General features: G+C 38.5%; 1 protein-coding gene across 1 annotated transcript; it reads left to right on the forward strand.

The window, feature by feature from the left end:
- The first annotated feature begins 1,992 nt into the window (after nt 1-1,992).
- LOC118826071 lies at nt 1,993-19,863 on the forward strand. Its single transcript, XM_036596958.1, has 5 exons — nt 1,993-2,032; nt 2,435-2,521; nt 2,654-3,004; nt 19,427-19,525; nt 19,644-19,863. The coding sequence occupies exons 1-5, from the start codon at nt 1,993-1,995 to the stop codon at nt 19,739-19,741; spliced, it is 675 nt and encodes a 224-aa protein (XP_036452851.1). The 3' UTR covers nt 19,742-19,863.
- Nucleotides 19,864-20,146: the final 283 nt, after the last annotated feature.

Genomic DNA, 20,146 nt, shown 5'->3' on the forward strand with positions numbered 1-20,146 from the left:
GCCTCCTTGACTACTCTTAAAACCACATTTGAGCAGTTTACACTGACCTGGTGTTAGTGTCTATTTTTGCCAAACATGGTGCCTGACAGAACTTGGAGTAAAAAGTTCAGCAACATGGCTGTAGAGGTAAACTAGCTTCTCAGGTTCTCATGTTCTCATTGCCCATAGAGCCACAACAGCTACACAGTATCTTGTCTACAGCCTCCCCTGTTCAGCCTGTCTTCAGCAAATGAATCGGCATCTTGCATATATCAATGCTCACCAAAATACGATTACTACTCCAGAGGTCAGTTTCCTGAATGTGGCCAATCACTTCATATGAAGAACTGCTAAGCTACACATAGGAACAAAGAAAATTGTGCTGAACGGTATTTTACAAGTAAATATAAGTTGATATTAAATAAAATAACATGATCAGACTGCATAAAAGCTAGCATTTTTTCTCTTAACACATTATCACATTAACATGGAATAAGAACACATCTGCAGCCAAATAAAGGTTTCTGAAAACTGAAATACTCAATTCAGTACACATTTTATAATAGGCATTGTCAGTAAGCAGACACAGTAATTCGGGACTAAGCCCCTAGTGAGCAAGCCGAGCACAACGGTGACAAGAGAAACATCCTAAGAGCAAGAGGAAGAAACGTTGAGAGGAGCCACGACTCAAACGGGGAACCCATCCTCCACTGGTCAACACTGGATAGCAAAACAATAACACAACAGTAAGAGCTGAACAAAGAAAGTAATTGAGCCTTAGAAGTCTACAATGACCTACTCAAAAAAAGAGAATAAAAATAAACCCATGATACCAAGACATATTACTATGAACAAGTAAGCAGCCAAACACAGTGTAAAGCAGGGACCACATGTAATAAACAGTGTTATTTTGTTGGTAAATATTCTTTCAGCACGTGTTTAAGGCCTGTGCCTCCATCTAGCCACTATGACCATTGCAGCCTTACAACACACCTTTAGTTACCTTTATGTTACTGCTGATTTACACCTGGTTTTAAGAAGCAGAGAGAATCCAGTGCAAAACCGGCAGCAATTCATTGCTCTAAGTTTAGTAAATCAAAGTGAATATGAAACAACCCAGACCATGTATGTGTGCATAAGAGGGAAATGCAGCCCATTATTTTGTAGAAACCTTTAGCACTTCTTTAAGGAAATTGCTTTTATGTGAAGAATCATGCACATGCTCAGTTAGACCCCAGAGTGGGCTTGAGCTGCTGCCCTTTTGCCCACAAACCACACTACTAACTTTGTGAGTGAGCTTGGGTTCAATAAGCTTCATCACTCTTGGTTGCTTTCTCTATTTCAGTACTGCCGCCTGTGGAGATTTCACCTCAGTAACTCTGACCTATCACAGACACACACATCACCACAGCACTAGAAATCCTGCTGTTTAAATGGCAGTGAGGTCTATGTGCCGGTGTGCACTCACAAAATATGAAGTAAACATTCAGTCGTTCATTGAGTATTCAGTAAAAAATCAGTAACTAATTCAATTAATGCTTTATTCTACTATTTTTTCATTTAGTTTTTTTGCTTTTTAGGTTTTACAAGTGATTGAAATTGTTTATTGTGAGCCTGTAGTATACATTGGAATTATATTTCTCAAGACTGCTTTGACAAAACCAGGTTTATAACTCAGCAGCGGTCATTTGAATATAGAGCACTAAAGCCTTGATGTGTGTGGCTGGGGCCCAATTGTATTTCCTGTTTTGGGAGCCAATCAGCTGTTAGCACAGAATTATAAAGCTGCTCTTGTAGAAGTTTTAAGTACAGAGTGGTGCATGGGTTATCTACATCTCAGACGTTTACCTTTGTCCTTCAAGAACTGTAAGTGAGCTCACAAAATGAACTTCCAGTAGCATTGCTTTGCAACTATATTTTATTTGGGTTTTATTAATTATGTATTAATGCTTTATTAGTTTGTAAAGTTTAACTAATTTTTTTCAGGGTATCCATTGCTTGAAGAGTGCGGCAATGATTCAGTTTTGTGTACTTGTTCTGCTCTCAGCACTAGGTACTGTTTTATTTTTTTTTCAATAGTAAAACATTCACATTTTTCTATACTGTAGACTGCTACACTACCTGATTGACATCAGTTTTCATTCATTTTCATATATTCTCAAAAAACAATAGCTTTCCCTCTTTCTTTCAGGTGGTGCCTCAAAGATTGACATTCCATGTCCTAATAGACTGAAGTACATTCATAATGGGGGAAATATTAATCTGACCTGCTTTTTTTCATCTGCTGATGCATCAGCGACTGCATGGTTCAAACAGACTCCAGGAGAAAAGCCTCTTCCCATCGCTTCTGCTTTTCATTCTGGAAAAGTGACATATCATTATAGCCCTAACAAAAGAGGACGCTTTAATGCATTTAGAGAAAATAGCAGTTTTAATCTGAGTATCTCAAATGCAGAACCATCTGATTCAGCTACATATTACTGTGCTGTTGCATATTACACAAGTGTTGCCTTATTAGACTGTACAGTTTTCGTACTCAAAGGTAGGTGTTCGTCTACTACAGTCTGCTTTTATTAAATACCATTAATTTTGAAACACAAATCTTTCTATATTGTAATCTTGACATCTACATTTACATCTACTGCAATAATCAGTAACATTTTTCTCTCTTTAGGTTCATCTTCAAGTATCTCTGCTGTTCTCCAGCCTCCTGTATCAGATCCTGTTGAACTGGGAGGAGATACAACTTTGCAGTGTTCAATACTCACAGATACGTCTGCAGGAGAACACAGTGTGTACTGGTTCAGACATGGATCAGGAGAATCTCATCCAGGAATCATTTACACTCATGGAAACAGGAGTGATGAGTGTAAGAAAAGCTCTGAGACTGATTCTCCTACACAGAGCTGTGTCTACAAACTCCCCAAGAGAAACCTCAGCCTCTCTGATGATGGAACTTACTACTGTGCTGTGCTCATGTGTGGAGAGATCATCTTTGGGAACGGAACTAAACTGGACTTTGTAGGTAAGATCATATACTTTAAGTTCCTTTAAATAGCCTTAAACGCAATCTATGCTCTCAGATAAACGGTCACTGCAGTAGTACACCTCAACAGTACGCCTTAAGAACCTTTGGTTAGGGAACATACACACTGTCTCAATTCCATGCATTGTATTGCATTTAAAAAAAAAAAAATTGAAAGTATGAAAAGTTAAAAATATGAACATTTCTCTGGGGCAGGGATCGCCAACATGTGGCTCTGGAGCCACATGCAGTTCTTTTACTGTCCTGTTGCGGCTCCACAACAGAATTAGATTTTTAGGTAAAAATAAAATAATTCTGCTATGCAGTAAAATAAAGCTCTGTTGATTGTTCTGACACACCATTCTAACATTCTAGTTTTAGTAATAAATCGTCTTAAACACTGGAATTACAGTAGCCTATAACTTCTAATTCACCAACCTTTAACCCTGGTGTAGACTGCTGGACACTAGCTAGTAGCTATTGAAACGGCAAAGAGAAAGATTTACAAAGAACAGTCTTATTTATACGTATAATCACTCCAGCTTTTTGTTCAAATTTTCCAGTTCCACCTTAAAGGGTTAGCAGTTACATTCTGGCACATCAGGCACTATTGGTGGAACAGGAAAACTGAAGCTGGTGAATGACAAGCTGACTTTGGACTCATATTGCATAAAAATTCTAGCATTAAGAGACATTTTACAAGAAACCATTCTACTTTTGCGGAAAAGTATCCTGCCGGAGATGTGAGAAAAGTGGTTATAGCTGAGCTTAAACTTAAAGCAGAGCAAAGTAAGTCAGTGTTTTCGTTTATATTTTTTAGCCTATGCTTGTAACACTTACTGAGACATGATTACAGCCAAGATCGTAAAATGGACAACACTGTGGCTCCCAAGGTGGTTTGATTTTTGTTGAAGGGACAAAATGGCTCTTCTTAACATTTGGGTTGCCGACTCTTGCTCTAGGGGAAGTGAATATAATGTTGCTTTGTACGTTTAGACATTAATACCATTGTTGTCCCATTGTGGATACATTTAGCTGGTTTGTGTGCTGTACGATTTTTCTGACAATGTAATTTTCTCTGAAAATCTGTCACAGTAAAATTTTTTAATTTAATTCTCTTTTTTATTCTCTTTTTATAATGATACAAATGACACGGGATATGCATTTATGCAGTGTTGAGAGCCTTAAAGATTTTTCCACCTGTGTTGTGTAACAGAAAAAGTGGTTCTCTATGACGGCCATTTAAATCTATTTGTTTTAGAATTCTAGATCCATTTATATCATTATATAAATCACAAACAGTACGTCTTCATACTCACAACTGTGCATATTTGTCTTTACATCAGAGTCATTAATTTTGGTAAAGTTATTAGGTTGATGTTTCTTGCTTATTACAGAAAAAGGTGCTTTGGACCCAACCATTGTCGTGTTAGTGGTGTCAAACATCATCTCTCTGAGTGTGGCTTTATTTGTGTGCAGAAAACACAGCAGTCATCATAAAGGTAGGTTTTACCTCTGAAACTGATATTATTATTAATATCTAATGTTAGTGTATGAATGCAGTGAACTGTAATAGTGTAATCCTGCATGTTTGAATGATTTACTTGTTATTTGTTGAAGATGCTGCTGAAGGTCACACAGTTCATGCAGATCAGGTAATTAATTCACTTTAAATCTTTTCTGATAAACTCGACTATGAGGCTACAGAATGTGTCATTATGCAGTGAAACTGTGAAATACAGTGTAATAAAGTCAGTCTCTTTCTGCAGGCTGCATGTAATGAAGCTTCGTACTTTGCTGCAGAGAGTTTCAGCAGTGAAAAACAGCAGAAGACTGAAGATGTGAACTCAAAGGTCATTTATTACCAACAAAACTGAACTTTATGAAGCTTATAAGACTCTCTATGCTACTGTAATCATGCAGACTGAGGAATAACTGGCTAATTGCTATTAATGCAGTATTTTAATGTATATTACTCTTACTGTTGTTTTGTTGTTGTGGTTTTAAATGATGGAACCAAAAAATAATTACTAAATAAGACTAATAAAATAAATACATTTCTATAATAATTGTTGAAATCTAAAATAAATTTAAGTTCAGCAAGCTTTCTGTGTGTGTGTGTGTGTGCGTGTGTGTGTGTGTGTGTGTGTGTGTATTTGTAAAGTAAGCATTACATTTCTTAAACCCTTTGAACCCTGGATGTATCTTCGTTATGAATTGTAAATATGACCCAAACAGAAAATATGAAATAAAAAGGGAAAATACTTATTAGACAGTAATTATTTGGTAACTACTGCTAACATGTAAGTTGAGAAACTGATGAGAATAATTGTACAGGCCCACAGAGGCCCTCAGGATTTTTAAGTACTCTGTTTAACAGGAAGTTTCCAAGACAAAGTTGAGGAACAATACAAATTGCTCTCAGAGCCTCCTTGATTACTCTTAAAACTGACCACACTTTTTAAACTGATCTGGTGTTAGTTTCAAAGATGGTGCCTGATAGAACTTGGAGTAAACTAGCTGCTCAAATTTTCTTTGTCCCTGGAGCCATAACAGCCACACAGTCTCTTGCCTACAGCCTCCCCTGTTCAGCCTGTCTTCAACAAAAGTGGATCAGCATCTTTCATAAATGGACGCCCACCAAAATACGACTACTACTCCAGGTGTCAGTGCCCTGAATGAGGTTAGCTGAAAGTTGTCAACAAGGATGTGCTATTTCAGTAAGGAAGAGAAAACAAAGTTAATAACTGACTAGATCACTGTCCATGAGCAAAAAACAGAACGTGGAAAACATTAACATGGATTAAGAACACATCTGCAGCCAGATAAAGATATCTGAAAACTGAAATACTCAATTCGGTTCAATACACATCTTACAATGGGCACTGTCAGTAAGCAGGCACACAGTAATTTGGGACTAAGCACCTTGAGGGGAACCAAGACTCAAAAGGGAAGCCCATCCTGCTCTGGTCAACACTGGATAGGAAAACAATAAGACAACAATAAGAGTTGAACAAAGAAACAAATTGAGCCTAATCATTAGACACAAGCATTCAGATTGACCAGTGTGAATCAATGGCTAATGTTAGCAGTGGGGAATCATCAGGGCCTTCTAGGCCTACAGACAAACCCTAAGGATTTCTGTGAAATAAAAATAAAAAATACTTCTATGTTTTCATTGAATATAATTTGTTCATTTAACCCCTTAAAATTCCAGGCTTAGTACAATATAAGGCTTATTATTCAGTAACTACATGGACTACAAACTGGCTGAGCTATTCTTAGGTTACAGAAGTATTTAATAAAACTGGTCCCTGGCAATTCAAGGTTTTTTTTTAAGCATTATGGTTGTTGTATTCAGCCAAGTGAGCTCTCTCAGTGGTTAGGACTTCAGGAGCGGAAATGAAAGCCTTATGTGTCAGATCACATAACATGATCATTTGTTTATGACTGAATTCACTGTTAATGGGAGCCTAAAGCAGTTTTCAAGCCTTCTCAAAAGTTTGCAACCTGACACGCCCTCAAACACACTGTAGCATGCAAGACCTTCACAATGCAAACTAGAACTACACAAAAAAACAACTATCTATTCTGGGTCTGTTTGAGTTTTAATTGTATGGGATTTTTTGCAGACAGTTGACAGCTCTTTACCAACTCAGTGAAGTGATATTAGTATTTTGTGAACTTATAGGTACAAAAGGTTTCTCATATAAAGTAACTGAATGGTCTTCTGAAGATGGTAAACTTTTTCTGATAAGTCAACTCTCTGAATGTGAACCCCTTTTAGAATAATTAACCTAATAATCATGTAATGTCACACATAAAAGCTAGCAAAGTTAGCTGCTAAGCGCTGCTACACACTCACATTGAGACTTTTTTGGTACAATTATGTGCATGTGGTGTATGTCTTCGCTCGCACAGCCACCCTCACTTACAGTGACAATGCAATATGACTAATAGCAGTTTGTCATCAATAATCTAGGCTATGTAGCTTTATTAGCAAGCCAAAAATTATTGATTGCTTTCAAAAAGTGGGAGGCACTTCACCACATCCCAATTTTATAAGACAAAGTTCACTTAAACATTTGTGATGTAGCCATTTACATTCATTTGATTTCAGAAATGAGATACAGTTATATTTCCTTAAATACATTTTGCTTAATACATTTTTTCTGCATACATTTTTTATCATATTTATTTTCTTATTACAGGGAACAGTGTTTTGGTCCCAGTCATTTTTGCTTTAGCAGCATCAAACATCATCTCCATGACTGAGCTTCTGTGTAGCTTCTGTGTAGAAAATTACACAACAGGTAGGTTTTATCTCTGAAACTGATATGACACATTTATATATTTTCACAAAACTGAAAATGATTTTCTTTGTTTCTTTTTATTATTTGTTGATGAAGCTGCTGAAGGTCACGCAGTCCAAGTAAATGAGGTGATTAATTGACTTTCTTCTGACTTTTCTGCTAAACACAATCTATGTAAAACCGTCTGACAGTAAAACAAGTTTCAAGATAAATATACAAATAAACATCAGAGTTTATATCCATTATAAAATGGGTAACACTATATTTGGATGGTCCACTGTAGATGCTTTGTAGATGCTCAGTATATCTTTTAGTAATATTCAATTAAATATCTATGAAATGCAACAGAATGTAAAGTTGAGTGTGAAAGATTCTATTAAATCTAACCCTAACCTTAAAGCCAAACCTACATCTACTCTTAAACCTAACCCTAACCGTAATGTTGTTGATAATCAACTGAGTTTTACCAGAAAGTGTGTTAATGATTTAAGTATCTGTAGATCATCTGTAGGGGACCATCCAAATACAGTGTGACCATAAACTGTCTATCTAATGTTTAGAATTAGTTATAATCACTCACTCCTGCACCACAAAATACTGTGAAATGTGATTTTGCTCACTATGGTTAATGTGCTGGTTGGGGGATCCTCTATCTCTTCTGATAAACTCTCATTTTGTTCCACTAGTTTTGCAATAAAATGTGTTAAACACTTTTTTGTTCTTCAGGGCGAATGTGATGAATCTTTGAACTATGCAGCACTGAGTTTCTCTGTAACCATTCAGCAGTATTCAGACACGTGCAGATTAAACTGGTAAAAGAGGTTTTATTATCTCTAAGCAAGCTCGTTGTCAATACACAGGCAGCGAACGGAGGATGATCACAATGGTGATCATAACACCAGGCGAACAAAACCGAAAGGACAAAGCAAAAGACGTGGTCGAAAAACAGGCAAGCAAGTTCAAAAACACAGATCCAAAATACAGGGCAATGGTACAAAAAGGGGCAGGCAAAAGACAAAGTAACAAACAAAGCAAAGGTCAGATAATCAGAAGCATACAGGTAGAAATAAACGCTCAGTAAGTTCACCAGGAAACAATACCTCGCACTGAATCTACCTATAGCCTGGGCTTAAATACTAAGCTAAACAGATCATATGACACATCAGCACAGATGAAGCATGTTAATACTCAGGAGACTGTGAGCGCTGAGAGGTGCATGAGACTTTGTCAGAAGTCACGTGATCCCCGATTGACTTGTGAGTATTGGAGTCTATCTCTGACTCTGACTTGGAATGAAGTCTCTCAGTCACATGATCTCCCAGAGTATTCTGGGAAATGAAGTCTGTCTCCTCCTGAGAGTTCATTAAACGCGTGACATTCACTAATAAACCACCGTCCTCCAGAGGAACTAGAAGACAACAGAAACTTAAAGACACTGAAGTTTACTCACAGATCAAACATCACCAATGAACCTGAATTACTGAACGCTAAAGAATTCTGTCACCCTTTATCGCTGACCACTCATAAAATGAACTGATGAAATTTGGTTACTTGGTTTGATGCACCGTGATCCAGTCTTAGTTTAGTTTTTAGCCAAAGACAGTCAGAGCAAGATGATAAATGTTTTTGCCTATGAATGCCTCTAACTTGTTTATGTGTGTGTTACAGTTTCTAATCTTAAACTAATGTCTGGAACATTTTGTACTGTAAATCAATCAACATGTTTTTATTTCTCACCAAACTTTCTTATAAACATTAAAGAACACTTCAAATTTCTAAAAAGCATTTTGCAGTGCAGATTTTAAAAAGGACGTGGTCTGAGTTATTAAAGTGTACATGCATTTGTCTTTCTAAGTCAAGTTTGACAAACAAAACTCCTCCCAACACTGTGACAACACCTCCCCCTGCTCTTCTGCATATGAGAAAGAGACCACCCCCTGGAATGCTGCCATTTAACACACACAGAGCTGCTCTTTCAGTTCATTACCCAATATGAGTGTCTCCTATGACTTTAACTTCAAAAGCCTGTTTTGCTGGACCTGCATGTCGCACTATTTAAATTATATAAAGCTAGATAAAGCACCAGTAAATAAAGCCCCTGTTTGCTTAATGTTTACTTTACCTTGTCACTGTTTACCGTCTCACTCCAATACATTATAACAGTCATGGCCCTTATTGTAAATGGCATGCAAATTTGTGATTTTTGACGCATGTTTTAAACACAGCAGTCAAAAACTAGTGCACAGCCAACCAGCTGCTTCGTGCCATATAGCAATCGCATTTCAGTCTAACTAACCAGAGATACTCTTGTCTACCAAGTATAAAAACATATGGTTAAATTTTTTCTGAACGAAAGTTACAACAACATCTCAACCTGCAAGACAATGATGTGATTTCTCAGAGCAGCTGTGACCACAGCAGCTGGGTATTCAAATCCCTACAGTGCCCCCTTTTCAGCCCATCTTCTACAAAGTAGAGAATCATTCTGTCTGTATGGAGAAGTTCACCCCTCACCATCACACTTCTATTCTAGGAGTCAGTTTCATGTATCTTGACAACATGCTTTTATCACTTCTTAGAAGTTTTAAATAGAAACAGAAAAGAAGTAAATAATGTTAAAATTTAAATTGAATGTTATTGTATTTGTTCTAATATGAAGCTATGCAGCATGTTAATGAAAAGGTTGATATCTGAGTTCAGATGAAAGTATTCACAGGTTGAACCTCTAGATCACTTATAATTCAGTTCTTAAAGTTCTGAAGTTAACTACTATGAATCTAATATGTAAGGTTTGTGTGAGAGCGAGGAAGAGGCATTCAGACCCACCTCACTTTGGAGTTTGGAGGGGTTTTTTTTGTTTGTTTATGTTTATAAAAAGCTGTAAAAGTTCTGTTTAATCGTTTGATGTGGTTGGAAGTTTTAGCAGTCCACCCTCTACTGCAGTACAAACACTGTGGTCACTGCTAAATACACCCTCATATATAGGATATAGTTCACAGGAAGAAAGAAAGAAAAAGACATTTACAGCATTTCTTTTTTCATGAAATCATAATAGTGAAGTGCTGTTGCTAGACTGGGTAAAAAGTTGACAGATATGGTTCATGCCGATGGAAAAAGTCTTGCAAACAAAAGGCAAAGCTAGATGTCCTGAATCCCTCGGAGTAAAGCTTACAAATAACCATCAACAAATCTGATCCCTTGTGTAATCCATAGTTCAGAATAGTTCTGGAACCACACAGAACCCCTGCCCCACCCCTGGAGATCAGAATATTTGGTTCTGTAGTTTATGAGCTCCAACCCCACACTTATATACTTTAATCACAATGCATCTACAGGTCCAGTGTTTACAGTGTCATCCTGAAACTGCTCCTTTTAGGAGTTAGAAAATTGCTTTTGTGTTACAGTGTTCAATCCAAATAGACTGTAGCAAAGAAATGTCTAGTGGGCTTTAACTGTATTTTGTCTGACCAAATAACATTGTTGTTACGACCCGGTCTAGGTCAGGCCGTAACAATATGAATATAGTGGGTATTAAACGTGATGTGGTGAGGAGACGAAACACCAGACATAAATATTAAGCTCAAAGACTGTATTATATGATTGATATGAATACAAACAGTGATATGAATTCACACACCGGCAACAACGTCAGGAATGGCCCAGGCCAAAACAACAAACAAGCCCACACTAACTTTCCAACACAAACTACCTACCCTACATACAAACAAAAAAAAACAAAAGACAGTATGCTAACCTACCTCCCTGACTAACCATACACACAGACAAACCCTTTCCCAAACAAAATGGCAGCCATTCCCTACAGCCGGTTCACATTTACTATTTACAAATATATATAAGATATATACAGTTTTAGGGTCAGGCTAAATCGTAGTCAAAACAAAGCAGTGGTCAGTAACAAGCAAGGACTCAAGGGTAACGAAATGCACACAAAAACAACAGCAATACAACGAGGAAGTCTCCTGCTCAACCAAGCCATCCGGGCCTCTTTAAGCAGGTGGGAGGAGAGGAAACCATGGAATGGAATGGATCAGCAGGGTCCGGGAGCGGAAAGGGTGAAGTTACGGGATGGAATCTGGAATGAATACAAAACACACAAGACCAGGCAAAAACACAAGGCATAACAATTGTTCCAAAAGAGTTCTGATTTGTCTAAGTGATTGTGAGCAAATTTTGGATGCACACCTTTTTTTGTGTTGACAGGGATGTTTAAGGTCTTTGCTAAGGCTCTGTAGCTACTTCTATTTGAATGTTATTTAATAACATTTAGAACATTAGAAAGCTCTTTCAGATGCACCGGCAGATGCCACACTTCTCGGGCACCAGCTCCTCCCACAGATGATACACATCTTGTGGTGCATCCAGAGTCTGTTGCAGCAGCTGCTATTGCAGCCCATGGCAGTTGGGGATCCATCCACTGCACTGGCACTTCACTCACGAAAGCTGTGGTAACTTGACAGCACACTTGACTGCCCCCAACCAGCGATCCACCAACCAGCCCTGATGCTGTGAGCTCAGCTCCTGCAGGGGCTGGCAGCTTCACCCATAGGGAACAAAGGCCACACTGCCAAGGAGGTCTGACTCTCTGCCTCAGCTCTGCAGCTAGCATTTGACTCAGGCCCCCTGCCATGACTAGGAGCCACTTCCTCCCTCTAATGTCAACTTGGCCACTGGTGATGGACTTGAGTTGGATGGCTGTTGCTCCCCAGTTGGCCAGTGTGCCACTCTCAGTGCAAGGGAGCATGCCTAGTCATGGTAGCAACACCGTCAAGCCGGTGTCAATGAGGGCAGTAAGGTATTTCCAGTTTACGCTGCACTTGATCCACGACGTCCACAACAGCAACTGATCTTCCTGGCTGGCTCCCATTTCCCCACCATCTCAGGTTTGCGGCATTGACTGGCGCAGTGTCCCCTCTTTCTGCACAGCCAGGGCACAGGCCGCTCTGCTGCCACTTGCTTGGGGACCACTCTGCACTGTGTTGCTTGCTGCAGCATCTTTATGCCGAAGATGAGTTCTGCCCTTTCTGCCTTGACTGTGGCTGCTTGAAGGCTGGCTAGTGTGGCGAACTGCGGATGCCATCTCAGCTCCTCTGGCAGCAGTGCATTTAGGAAGTGTTTCAGTGCCAACACCTCATACTCAGCCTTCTTGAACACCAGATATGCCTATCAAACCATCATGCTCAGCTACACTTGGCTCTCCTTTCAGCCTTCGCCTCTCCACCTGACCTACCACACTCCCTGCACCTTCCTGAAGCATCACTAGAGAGCCGAGGTCAATGTCAAGTTAAGTCAAATTTATTTGTATAGCGCTTTTTACAACTGATGTTATCACAAAGCAACTTCACAGAAATCCATTAAGGACGAAGTTTTAACATGAAATGTAAATCCTCCAGGTGAGCAAGCCAGGGGTGACAGTGGCAAGGAAAAACTCCCTCAGAGCTGGGGAAGAAACCCAAACTACCCAAACTACCTACAAAATTATTATACTACTAATATTAATAGTAGTAGTAGTAATAAATAGTTAGGAGTCCACTTCGGTGTAGGGTGGGCAGCTAGTCCAAGGCAGGTGGCGGTGACTGGGGCGTGGGCAACTGGTCTGAAGCGGGTAGCAGGAGAGCTTGACAGACAATCGTCCATCAGTGTCCGGCCGGACGGGTGGGCAGTCTTTTACTCAGAAAAAAGGTAGGGAGATGGAGTTAGTTTAGTTCTGTATGGGTGTATGTATAATAATAAGTAAATCATTTCCAGAGTGTGGCTAATGACTCCGGCAGATCTGACTATAACAGCTTAACTAAAAGGAGAGAACCAAAAGGGCACACAGATACGGGAGCACCCTGAAACAATCTGGCATCCCTCCGCTCCACCATCCACAAACCTGAGTGATCGCGTGCGAGTGGCGGGACGACAGCACCAGCGTCTCAGTATACTATAATTCCCTGCGTCCATGGACCCCTGGATCTGCTGCCTTTATCCAAGGGGAAACATTAACTACCAAAAGCTAAACTGAGGTTTCAGCCTAGATTTGAAGATTGCGACTGAGTCTGAGTCCCAAACATTTTCTGGAAGATCATTATCTTTATAAGAAAAGACTCTTCCCCCAGATGAAACCTTCTGAATTCTGGGAACTATTAAAAAGCCAGCACTCTGTGATCTGAGTAATCGTGGTGGCTTGTAATGGAAGATAAGGTCTTGTAGATACTCAGGAGCGAGCCCATGTAGGGCTTTATACGTCAATAAAAGAATTTTGCAATCAATACAGAATTTAACAGGCAGCCAATGGAGGGATGATAGAACTGGACTGATATGATCAAATGTTCTAGTTTTAGTGAGAACCCTGGCTGCAGCATTTTGAACTAGTTGAAGTTTACTTAAATTCCTGCTGGTGCATCCTGATAGTAGTGCGTTACAATAGTCTAGTGAAGTGTATTTTGAAAGGAACCTTTTGATAGAAGAAGGTAAAAACACTCTTAAGTGGAGTATAAGCTGATGTCTGAAGTTACAAGTATCTAGGAGTTCCCTGTGTGCTCTGTTTGTGCAGGGGCTAGGAATGTGAGTTGGGGGGCCCTTGGTCTCTCAGGTCCAAATAGATGAGATCATTCTAAAAAGAACCATATGCTCTGTCTCCTGTTTCAACAACAAGAACCATATATATATGCTGGTGGTCAGTCTGTTCGGGGGAGGACATTTAGAATTGGCACGGATCCTCTCCCAGGTGCTCTATAGTGCTTGATATGATGCTGTTTTACTATGTAATAAATAGTTTGCTAGCAACTCAGTATCGGCGGAGTTTTTCTTCACAACAGCTACACACCATCGCCACTAAATAAACAACACTAGCCTTGAAGTAATAAAGGCATGTACTAATGTTTCTGCATCATGCAGCGATAAGGCATTTCTTATTCTGGCGATATTGCGAAGATGTAAAAAAGCTGTCCTAGTGATACTGCCTATGTGTTGATCGAATGATAAATCTGGATCAAGTATGACACCAAGATTTTTTGCTGCTGAACCTGGTATAACTGGAAAGTCAGCGAGATTTAAAGTTAAACCTGATAATTTATTTCTTGCCACTTTTGGACCCAGAAGGAGAACCTCTGTTTTGTTACTGTTTAGAAGGAGGAAGTTACGCAACATCCAACCTTTCACATCTTTTACACAGTGCTCTATTTTCTTTAACCTGTATTTGTCATCAGGCTTGGCTGATATGTACAGTTGCGTATCGTCTACGTAACAGTGAAAGTTAATGCCATGGTTGCTTATAACTGTGCCTAACGGTAACATGTATAATGTAAATAATAATGGTCCTAAAATAGAGCCTTGCGGAATTCCAAATCTTACTTGTGAATAATTGGAAGATAAGTTATTTACCTTTACGAACTGATAACGTTCTGTTAGGTAAGATTTGAACCATGATAGGGCGGTCCCTGTGATTCCAACCATGTTTTCTAACCTTTCTAGGAGAATATTGTGGTCTATCGTATCGAAAGCTGCGCTGAGGTCAAGTAGCACCAACAGGGATATGTAGCCTTGATCAGAGGCAAGAAGAAGATCATTTGTTATCTTACCTAGAGCTGTCTCAGTGCTGTGATGTGGCCTGAATCCAGATTGGAATTTTTCAAATATGTGGTTCTTATGTAGAAATGAACTAAGTTGTTGGGCTACAGCTTTTTCTAAGATCTTAGATATATATGGTAGGTTAGAAATAGGCCTGTAATTAGACAATACACTAGCATCAAGGTTTGGTTTCTTGATCAGAGGCTTAATAACTGCTAGTTTAAAAGCTTTGGGTACATGGCCCAGGCTAAGGGACGAGTTTACTACAGTTAAAAGAGGATTTATGATAACTGGTAGCACTTCTTTGAGTAACTTTGAGGGAATTGCATCAAGTGTGCAGGTTGTGCAATTTGCAGAGGAGATAATCTTCTCTAATTCTGGCTGTGTGAGTGGGTAGAAAGTTTCAAGCCTTTCTTCTGCAACTATGTTATGTTTTATATCAGCCACGTCAGATGACAGCCAAGTTGGATTTAATACTGCGGGTTGAATTTGTTGTCTAATATTTTCGATTTTATTATTAAAAAAGTCCATAAAAACTTCACTGGTGAGAGTCGCCGGAATTTGTGGTTCAATACCTGCCTGATTTTTTTGTAATTCTGGAAATCACACTAAACAGTACTCTAGGATTATATTTATTATTCTCGATCAGCGAGGCCAGATATGCTGAGCGAGCTTTAGTGAGATAATTTCTATACTCTATAAGGCTTTCCTTCCAGGCCAGGTGGAACACTTCCAGCTTGGTTGATTGCCATTTCTGCTCTAGTTTCCGTACTGTTTGTTTTAAGGTACGGGTTTTATCATTGTACCACACGGCGAGCTTTTTCTGTCTTTTCCTTTTGAATTTAAGTGGCGCCACATTTTCTAAAGTAGATCGAAAGGTATTTTCTAAATAGTCGGCTAATACATCTAGCTCCATTGGGTCTGATGGGGTGGAGATTAGGCTTGTTAGTTCTGGGAGGTTTTCTACGAATTGTAGGGCGGTAAATGGTTTTATTGCGCGCTTCGTAGAATAGCGAGGGGACGTACATGTATTATGCGAGGGGACGTATATGTACATGATTAGGTAATGGTCGGAGATTACTGAGGTTTGTGGTAGGATATTAAGCCTGTCTATGTTAAGTCTGAGTGTCAGAACTAAGTCTAAAGTGTGACTACAGTAGTGTGTAGGCCCTGTTACAACAACATTAAAAACATAATTAAAACATGATTAAAACAATACATTTAAAATAGAAAATCATTAAATTAAAAATCAAATTAGGATAGTTAAATAATCAAATTTAAAACTAAAAGTTAGATTAGGATTAGGACCTCTCATTGCTATTCCCAAATAAAATAATCTTTATTCAACTGCAGAAAGTTTATGTCCCATCCAGTTAGCGATGTGCTCAAGGCACTTACAGAGTTAGTGAAGGGAACCATAGTTGTTTAGGGAAAGGGCCAAGTATATCATCTGCGTAGCTGTGGTAGGATATCCCATAATCTTGTAGTATTTGGCCAAGAGGCAGCATGTATAAATTGAATAAAAGTGGCCCAAGAATTGAACCGTGGTCACCACAGGTCACTGGCACTCTCTCAGATATATTATTTTCAATTTCCACAACCTAGTCCCTTCCTTGCAAGTATGAACTGAACCATTTTAGGACAGTTCCTGAGAGCCCAAACCCAGTTCTCAACTCTATGAGAATTTTATGGTCAATGCACACATAGTTCTTTCCCCTCTTGTGTCAAACACAGCTGTGTCACAGTGATGGTCACCATCCAGCTGTGATGCCAGGCAAGCACTTGCAGCTGTCTAAAAACTCCCAGGCACCATTGCCATTGTAGCATAGGAAGCAAATACACGCTCTCTCTCTCTCGCCAGGCTCCAGCTATGCTCTGCTGCTGAGCCTCGCTGTGGTGTTTCCTTTGTTGTCTTCTCACTCTCAGCAGGCTGGACACATCCAGGACAGGGCAATCGTAGCGATTTGTACCCACTTCCTCTGGGCTAAGTCTTCTTTGCCACCCACCTTTTTTGTTAAAGTGTCACATGATTTCTTCAAACCTGGCGGCCACATCCCACTTCTGACACCAGTGTAGTGGAGGGCGCAGAAGACATGGACAACATTGTGCATACAGGTAAATGCTCTTTTATTTTGAACAGGCACTTCAACAAAGGCAGTGGAATGCCCAGCCCAGCACTATCCCTACACAAAACATAGTAAGGGAGTAACGCAGGAGGACATACTTAAACTACTTCTAAACTAAACTATGAACTAAAATGAGATATTATTTGTAATGTTGTATTTATGCACATTTCGGCTGGGTTCAGTCAATCTGTAAACAGTTAAACTCAGTATTTTAAATAAAATATGATTTAGAATATAATAAAGCAACTTTTAACATCAAAAAGTAATAAAAATACTTTTTTTCTGAGACTAAGCTGTATAATCTATTTACTTGCTACATTTAACATATTGGAAATAAAATGTTTAATATGTTGAAGTTGAACAGTTTTTCTCATTCTTTTTCCAACAATATACACTCATTGGGCACTTTATTGGGTACATCTCCTTGTCTCTACACTCACTGTCCATTTTATCAGCTGCTCTTACCAGCTTTTTTTCTAAGAGGCTTTAATTTCCTGTTTGTATTGTTGTTTTTGTTATTGAAGCCATGAGGCAAATAATTAAAATGATTGCCAACTGTAACAAAAATTTTAATTCCAAATAGTTTTGAGAGGTTTACATTGGTGTGATTTGTTTGGATAAGCCAGGTTTGTAACCCAGCAGTAGTGATTTGCACATTAAGCTCTATTTTTACACACACTGATGTGAATGGACAGGGCCCAGTTCAACGTCCTGTTATGGGAGCCAGTTAGATTTCAGCACAGAGCTATAAAGCTGCTCTCGTAGAGGTTTAAGTACAGAGCGAAGCATGCGTCTCAAATGACTACTTCCTACAAAAACTGTAAGTGACCTCAGAAAAAATATATTAAAACGATACAAATATATATATGAACATAAATGAAACATATAACTGAATCCTAAAACTAATACTTTTTATATTTTTTGTCAGGTGAAATATCACTCAGAGTTTGGCAATGATTCGACTTTATGTAACAGTTTTGTTCTCTACATCATTAGGTACTGCTTACGTGTGTTTTTTTGTTTGTTTGTTATTTAAGTTCATTTTCTGTGGTTTACATGAAAAGGACACACATAGATAAGAGTAGAGGTTCTAACTTTATTTTTTTATTTATTTTTTAGGCAGCACATCAAAGGTAGACATTACCTCCTGTCTAAATGGTCTGAAGGTCATTCAGGATGGAGAAAATATTAGTCTACATTGTTCTACTTCATATTCCCATGTGACAGCGATGGCATGGTTCAAACAGACTCCAGGAGAAAAAGCTCTTCTCATTGCTTCTGATTTTGATTCTACACCACAATATCACAATGATTTTAACAAGAGCGGCCGCTTTACTGCAGTGAAAGGACAAAGCAGTTTTACTCTGAATATCTCAAATGCAGAACCATCTGATTCAGCTACATATTACTGTTCTGTTATGTATTATACAGATGTTGCATTATTAGGCTGCACAGTTTTCGTCCTAAAAGGTAGGTGTTCGTCTACTACAGTCTGCTTTTATTAAATAGCATCAGTTTTGCCAAATTGCTAAATGTTTCTATGATGTACAATTAAATCTTCATCTCATTCAATAATCAGTAACATTTTCCTTTCTTTAGGTTCATCTTCAAGTCTCTCTGCTGTTCTCCAGCCTCCTGTATCAGATCCTGTTGTACTGGGAGGAGATACAACTTTGCGGTGTTCAATACTCACAGATACGTCTGCAGGAGAACACAGTGTGTACTGGTTCAGACATGGATCAGGAGAATCTCATCCAGGAATCATTTACACTCATGGAAACAGGAGTGATGAGTGTAAGAAAAGCTCTGAGACTGATTCTCCTACACAGAGCTGTGTCTACAAACTCCCCAAGAGAAACCTCAGCCTCTCTGATGCTGGAACTTACTACTGTGCTGTGCTCATGTGTGGAGAGATCATCTTTGGGAACGGAACTAAACTGGAGTTTGTAGGTGAGAGCAGGCATTTTGTATTTTTTATATTTTAAATTAATTCAAACAAGCTTATGGTGAAGGTTTGTTCTTGGTTACAAACATATCCTCTGCCTGTATGTGTATGTGTACAGTGTGTTTATTCTGACAATGTAATTTTCTCAGAATATCTGTCACAAAGTAACATTTGGATTTTTTTTTTTCATAATAATACGTATGACATATGATGTGGATTTATTCTGTGTTATGAACCTAGAAGATTTTTTCACTTGATGTGTAACAGCGTTGAGACAAACTGGTTCTCTATGACAGCCATTTAAAATATTTGTTTTAGAATTTTAGGTCCATGTCTATCATTTATGATATTATATGCAATAGGGTCCTCCTAATTTGTATTTATTTATTTATTTTTTTTTTTGTAAATGACAGTCACAAATTTTGATAAAGTTGATGAGGTTGATTTTTCTTGCTTATTGAAAAAGGCGCTTTGGACCCAACCATTGTCGTGTTAGTGGTGTCAAACATCATCTCCTTGGCTGTGGTAGTATTTGTGTGTAGAAAACACAGCAGTCATCATAAAGGTAGGTTTTATTTCTGAAACTGTTATTATTATTAATATCTAATGTTAGTGTATGAATGCAGTGAACTGTAATAGTGTAATCCTGCATGTTTGAATGATTTGCTTGTTATTTGTTGAAGATGCTGCTGAAGGTCACACAGTTCATGCAGATCAGGTAATTAATTCACTCTGTAAATCTTTGCTGATAAACTCGACTATGAGGCTACAGAATGTCTGATTATGCAGTGAAACTGTGAAATACAGTGTAATGATTCAGTCTCTTTCTGCAGGCTGCATGTGATGAAGCTTCGTACTTTGCAGCAAAGAGTTTTAACAGTGAACCACAGCAGATCACTGAAGATGTGAACTCAAAGGTCATTTATTACCAACAAAACTGGACTTTCTAAAGCTATTAGGCTCTCAGCCCTTTTTACGCTAAAGTGATGATTGCAGACTGAGGAATAACTGAGTAATTTCTAATAATGCAGTATTTTAATGTATATTACCCTCATTGTTGTTTTGTTGTTGTTGTGGTTTTACATGATGGGACCAAATAATAATTACTAAAAAAGACTAATAAAATGAATACATTTCTGTAATAATTATGAAAATTGTAATTTTAATCTCTAAAATAAATTTAAGT

The sequence above is a fragment of the Colossoma macropomum genome, unplaced genomic scaffold (genome assembly GCF_904425465.1).
Source record: "Colossoma macropomum unplaced genomic scaffold, Colossoma_macropomum, whole genome shotgun sequence".
NCBI lineage: Eukaryota > Metazoa > Chordata > Actinopteri > Characiformes > Serrasalmidae > Colossoma > Colossoma macropomum.